Genomic DNA, 5,371 nt, shown 5'->3' with positions numbered 1-5,371 from the left:
GGGGTCTGCATTTTATTCCACTGGCCAGGACACAGCTCCCGTCAGCCCGTCTCACGCAGGGCGCTAGTCTCGTGGCAAAGGGCCCTGGCAGCGGCGGTTTCTCCGGGGAGCCCGGGTCCCTCTTGGCGCCGCCAGGCCGGGCAGGAAGCAGCGGGCGGGAATAACTTACATGGTGCGTCCGTCCCGTGGGGCCAGGTGGGATGGCCGGGGCGGCCTGGGCCCCGCGTCTGTCCCGGGCAGGGCCCGTCACTCAAAGAAGAACATGCCGGGTGTCCTGTAGAGGCAGTGGGGCAGCCCCAGCTGGTAGCCGGTTCCCCCCGGCAGGGCGAAGGAGCCCCCAGCCCAGGCCTCCTTCTGCTCGCCCTGCAGCTGGGCGGCGGGTCGGAAGGAGGCCGGTGGGAGGGGGGTGCCGGGCGCCGCGCTCGGGGCCGCGCTCAGGAGGTGCTCCAGGGCGTTGCCGCAGGCCCGCTCGTTGACGCAGAAGCTCAGCGCCTGCACCCGGCACTGGAAGTTGCCGGCCCGGGGCTCGGCGGCGCCCGAGCAGCCGAAGGAGCTGAAGACGGGCAGCGCCGGGGGGACGTAGCCGTCGCAGGCGGGCGAGGGCTGCCGGCTGCAGGCCAGCGGGGGCTTGCTGGGCCCCAGCAGGGCTGGGAACATGGGGGCCCCCTGGCCGAAGGGCTGGGCCAGCCCCAGGGTGCACGGCACGAGCTCCTTACGTTCCAGCTCGCTGGCGGGAGCCACGGTCGGGCCTGGCGGCGGTTCCTTGACCTCCCCGCTCAGCTGGGGGGGCTGCTGGCTCCCTCGCTCCCCGGGGGCTGCGTGCTGGGGATGAACTATCTGGAGGGGGGGCTGAAGCCCCCCAAAAAGAGTCTCCTTCAGCCGGGGGGGCTCGTGGCCCGGCGTCTCCAGCAAGGGGCCCTCAAGGCCTGGGTAGCCGGGCTGCTTCTCAAAGCCCGGCCCGTCCGACGGGTACAGACAGGCCTGCCTGGCTTTCGGGGGGTGTTTCCTGGGGTTCAGGAGGCCGGCCTGGCCTGGCTGCTCTGAGCAAGGGCGGCTGGGCTTCTCGCACCCCTTGGCCCCCCTTTGGCCCTCCGAGGCGGGAGCCGGCCCCCCCCACGAGCCGAGCGGCTGGCCGGCGGGCACAGGCGAGGCGCGGCTGCTCTCCGTCTTGATCTCCGAGAGCCGGGGGCTCTGCCGGGCCCGGCCCTTGGGCGGCTTCCGCCGCACCCCCGGGGCCCCCCCGTCCGGGCCGCGCTGGCGGGTGAAGCGGCGCCGGCGGCGCAGGAAGCTGCCGTTCTCGAACATGTCGTGGCAGTCGGGGTCCAGCGTCCAGTAGTTGCCCTTGCCGGGTTTCTGGGCGTCGCGGGGCACCTTGACGAAGCACTCGTTGAGCGAGAGGTTGTGGCGGATGCTGTTCTGCCAGCCCTGCCGGTGGTCCCGGTAGAAGGCGAAGCGGCCCATGATGTAGCGGTAGATGCTGCTCAGGGTGGCGCGCTGCTCCGGGCTGCTCTGGATAGCCATGGCGATGAGGGCGATGTAGCTGTAGGGCGGCTTGGTGGCCTCGCCCGCCGGCGGGGGGACCCCGGTGCCCGCGCTCGGCCTGCCGCTCTGGAGGGGCTCTGAGCTGCAGCACGGAGCCAGCCCCGGCCCCAGCGAGCTGCAGCCTCCTTGCTCGCAGCCGGGAGGCAGGATGCGCAGCGCGGCGGCCGGCAGGGGATACTCCGGCTGCATCCTTCCCAGGCAGGGAGCCCTCCCGTCCGGGCGGCTGCGAACGCCCCGCTCCGACTCCTGTGCAGACCGGCTTCCCACGCGGTTAAAAGGCTGCAGCCCAGACTCCCGCCGCTGCAAAAGGCGAAAGGGGGTGGAAAGTCCCTCCTCTTGCCCGGAGCGCCGGGGGGCGGCCCAGGGCGGAGCGAGGGGCAGCGAGAGCGGAGGCTCCGACTCCTGTTCCTTCACAGAGGCGGCCGGGGAGGAAACGCAGCCGGCTGGCCGGTCCCCCTGCCATTCCCGCACTCCGGACCGGGCGGGAGGGGGGAGCCCTGGGCCCGGCAGCTGGGGTTTGGGCCCCAAGTTCTCCTTAGGCAGCCCCGTCTCTCCCCCACCCCCTCTTGTGAAGGGCCTCTGGGCTCTTTCACACCCCTCACTCCATCTTTTCGGGGGGCTCTCAGCTTTGCTCGCCCGCTTGCTCACCCCAGCAAATGTATTAGCAAGAGCCTGATTCTCAGTGACCTCGCCGCCCCCACCCCCGGGCCTGTGGGAGGAAAAGGAAGGTGGAGGGAGACTGGGCTTTTCAGGGGGTCGTCAAGGGAAGGAGGAAGGGAGCAGAGCTGGGGGGGGAGGGCTGGAGGGAGGGGGCAGAGCTGGGGGGGAAGGGCTGGAGGGAGGGGGCAGAGCTGGGGGGGTAGGGCTGGAGGGAGGGGGCAGAGCTGTGAGGAGGGGGCCAAGCTGGAGGGAGAGGGCAGGGCTGGGGAGAGGGGGCCGGGCTGGGGGGAGGGGAGCAGAAATGGGTGTCACTGGGAAGTTTTGGAGGACATGGGTGGCTGGATGTTTTGTGCCTCAGAGGCAAGGTGTCCACCAGACCTGTGCCCTGCCCCCTGCATCCTGCCCCCTGTGCCCTGCCCCCTGCCTCCTGCCCCCTGTGCCCTGCCCCTGCATCCTGCTCCCTTTGCCCCCTGCATCCTGCCCCCTTTGCCCTGCCGCTGCACCTTGCGGGGGGGGGGGGGGCACAGCATAGCCTGTCCCGTGGCTGGGGACCGGCTCAAGATGGGGCAGACCCATTGCCCAGGGTGGGGCTTCCAGTGGGATGCAGCGAGGGGCTTGTGGGCAGCGGGTGAGGCTGCCGGGGCAGGGGGGCCAAGCTGAGTCAGGGGGGCAGGGCAGCCCCCTGGCTCTCTGTGCCTCAGAGGTGACCTCAAGCCAGGGCAGGGCAGGGGAGGGGAGGCTGAGGTGTGGGGCACCGGTCGCCATGCCCAGGGCTGCTGGGCTCCCAGGCCCCTGGCACGAGTCTAGTTTATCCAGCAGAAGAAATACATTCCTCTGGCTCCTGGCTCCCTCTAGCGGAGCCCTGGGACCTCGCTAACACAGCCCGTCCCTCGCACACTCTGCAGTGGCTTTGTGCTGAAGGGTCCCCCCCTTTAGCAACGTAGCAAAAATGTCTCTTTGAGACGCTTCCGGGGGCAGCGGAGTCCGTCTGTCACCGGGCAGACTTCAAAACCACCACGTGGGCTGGTGGCACTTTATAGCCTAACAAACCATGCCGATGGGATCGTGAGCTTTCGTGGGCACAGCCCCTTCTGCAGATGACCCGTTCGTTAGTATTGGCTATAAGACTGGTGGGCTGTGTCTAGACGGGCAAGTTTTTCCGCAAAATCATCTGATTTTGCGGAAAAACTTGCCAGCTGTCTACACTGGCCGCTTGAATTTCCGGAAAAGCACTGACGATCTCCTGTAAAATCATCAGGGCTTTTTCGGAAATACTACGCTGCTCCTGTTTGGGCACAAGTCTTTTTCCGAAAGACTTTTGCGCAAAAGGGCCAGTGTAGACATCATAGTATTGTTTTCCGCAAAAAAGCCCCGATCGCAAAAACGGCGATCGGGGCTTTTTTTGCGGAAAACCGCGTCTAGATTGGCCACGGACACTTAAAGCATCCTGCCAATCTAGACGCGACTTTTCCAAAAATGCTTTTAACAGAAAACTTTTCCGTTAAAAGCATTTCCGGAAAATCATGCCAGTGTAGACGTAGCCTTAGTGTGATGTATAATTTCATGTCTGATGCCTTGCTTGTAAGGTCTGTAGCTTCTATTTCTCTCATGAGTAGATAATGTTCCTGTAAGGCCTTGCTTTCCGTTAGCATTACAAATGAAGTTGTTCATCCCGTCTGCATCACAAACTCATTTGGTACCAGAGTGATAGAAATGGAGCCGTGTTAGTCTGGTGTAGCTGAAACAAAATACAGGACTGTGCAGCACTTTAAAGACTAACCAGATGGTTTATTAGATGATGAGCTTTGATCTGAGGAAGTGGGTCTGGCCCACGAAAGCTCATCATCTAATAAACCATCTGGTTAGTTTTTAAAGTGCTGCATAGTCCTGTATTTGTTTCATTTGGTACCATCTACATGGGTTGTGAGTCTGTAACATGCGACCAGACTACTGGTTGGTTTTTACATTTATCCTGTTCAGACTAACTCAGCTCCCCCCTGAAACTAATTTGTGTCGTTTAGTAATTAGGGCACTTGTGTGAAACTGCACCATTGTGTGGGGTGAAGGGAGGGGGAGGGAGAGCCATCACAGATGCCCAGGTGATCAAGAAGTGGAAACTTTGAAGATAACGAGGAAACAGCCATTGTGTCTTGAGGCTGATTCGAATTAGCAGCAGTGAGGAACCCTGGAGACAGGTACATGTAATGTCTTTTCATTTGCTTTCATTGTATCCTTTGGTATCTATGGTTGTGACAATTTTCTTCCACTATTTGATCTGAGGAAGTGGGTCTGGCCCACGAAAGCTCCTCACCTAATAAACCATCTTGTGAGTCTTTAAACTGCTGCATAGTCCTGTTTTTTGTTTCACCTGGAGACAGGCAGAGACATAAGAACCTAAGAACGGCCGTACTGGGTCAGACCAAAGGTCCATCTAGCCCAGTAGCCTGTCTGCCGACAGTGGCCAGCACCAGGTGCCCCAGAGAGGATGGACCGAAGACAGTGATCAAGCGATTTGTCTCCTGCCATCCCTCTCCAGCCTCTGACAAACAGAGGCCAGGGACACCATTTTATCCCCTGGCTAATAGCCTTGTATGGACCTAACCTCCAGGAAATTATCTAGCTTCCCCCAAGAAATTATCTAGCAAGACCCCCAAGAGTGAGAGACAACCATAGGAATCCTGACAATCGCCATCAAAGGAACACAGATGAACACCTCCTCGGGGTGGATAATGGCAGCATGACACTGCAAAACCCACAGTACACTGCAGAGGGGAAGCGCTTGCCATGGGACTCTAGGTTCAGTCCTGTAAGCCAGACTCCTCGCTCAGCCGCCCTGCCTGGCCAGTTGTGACGGCGCGTTGGGGGTCCCCCGTCTCCTGCACCCCGAAATGGCACAAACAGACTGCACCAGCCGGTGAAATAGAGGAAGTTTATTGCCTCTCCAGGATACAGCACAGCACAGATGTAATCTGGTCACAGAGCTGGGCTAGGCTGCCTCAGGCCCCCTTGAGATGGGGGGAGACTGGGCCCCTAAACTCCAGCCCCTTTCCCTAGGCTGTCTCCTCCATGCTCCCAGACCGCAACTAACCAACTCTCTTCCAGCCCTGCCCCCCAGCCAGGGCAGCCTTCCCCCTTCCTTTGTTCCTCTCCATGGGGGGTGTCTGGTTCA

General features: G+C 61.9%; 1 protein-coding gene across 1 annotated transcript; it reads right to left on the bottom strand.

Moving 5' to 3' along the window:
* FOXS1 (forkhead box S1) lies at window positions 1-1,883 on the bottom strand. The gene has a single exon (XM_075900861.1). It carries the CDS (start codon window positions 1,729-1,731, stop codon window positions 247-249), a length of 1,485 nt encoding a protein of 494 aa, XP_075756976.1. The 5' UTR covers window positions 1,732-1,883; the 3' UTR covers window positions 1-246.
* Window positions 1,884-5,371: the final 3,488 nt, after the last annotated feature.

This window comes from Pelodiscus sinensis, chromosome 18 (genome assembly GCF_049634645.1).
Source record: "Pelodiscus sinensis isolate JC-2024 chromosome 18, ASM4963464v1, whole genome shotgun sequence".
NCBI lineage: Eukaryota > Metazoa > Chordata > Testudines > Trionychidae > Pelodiscus > Pelodiscus sinensis.
This window is presented reverse-complemented; position numbering and strand designations above follow the sequence as displayed.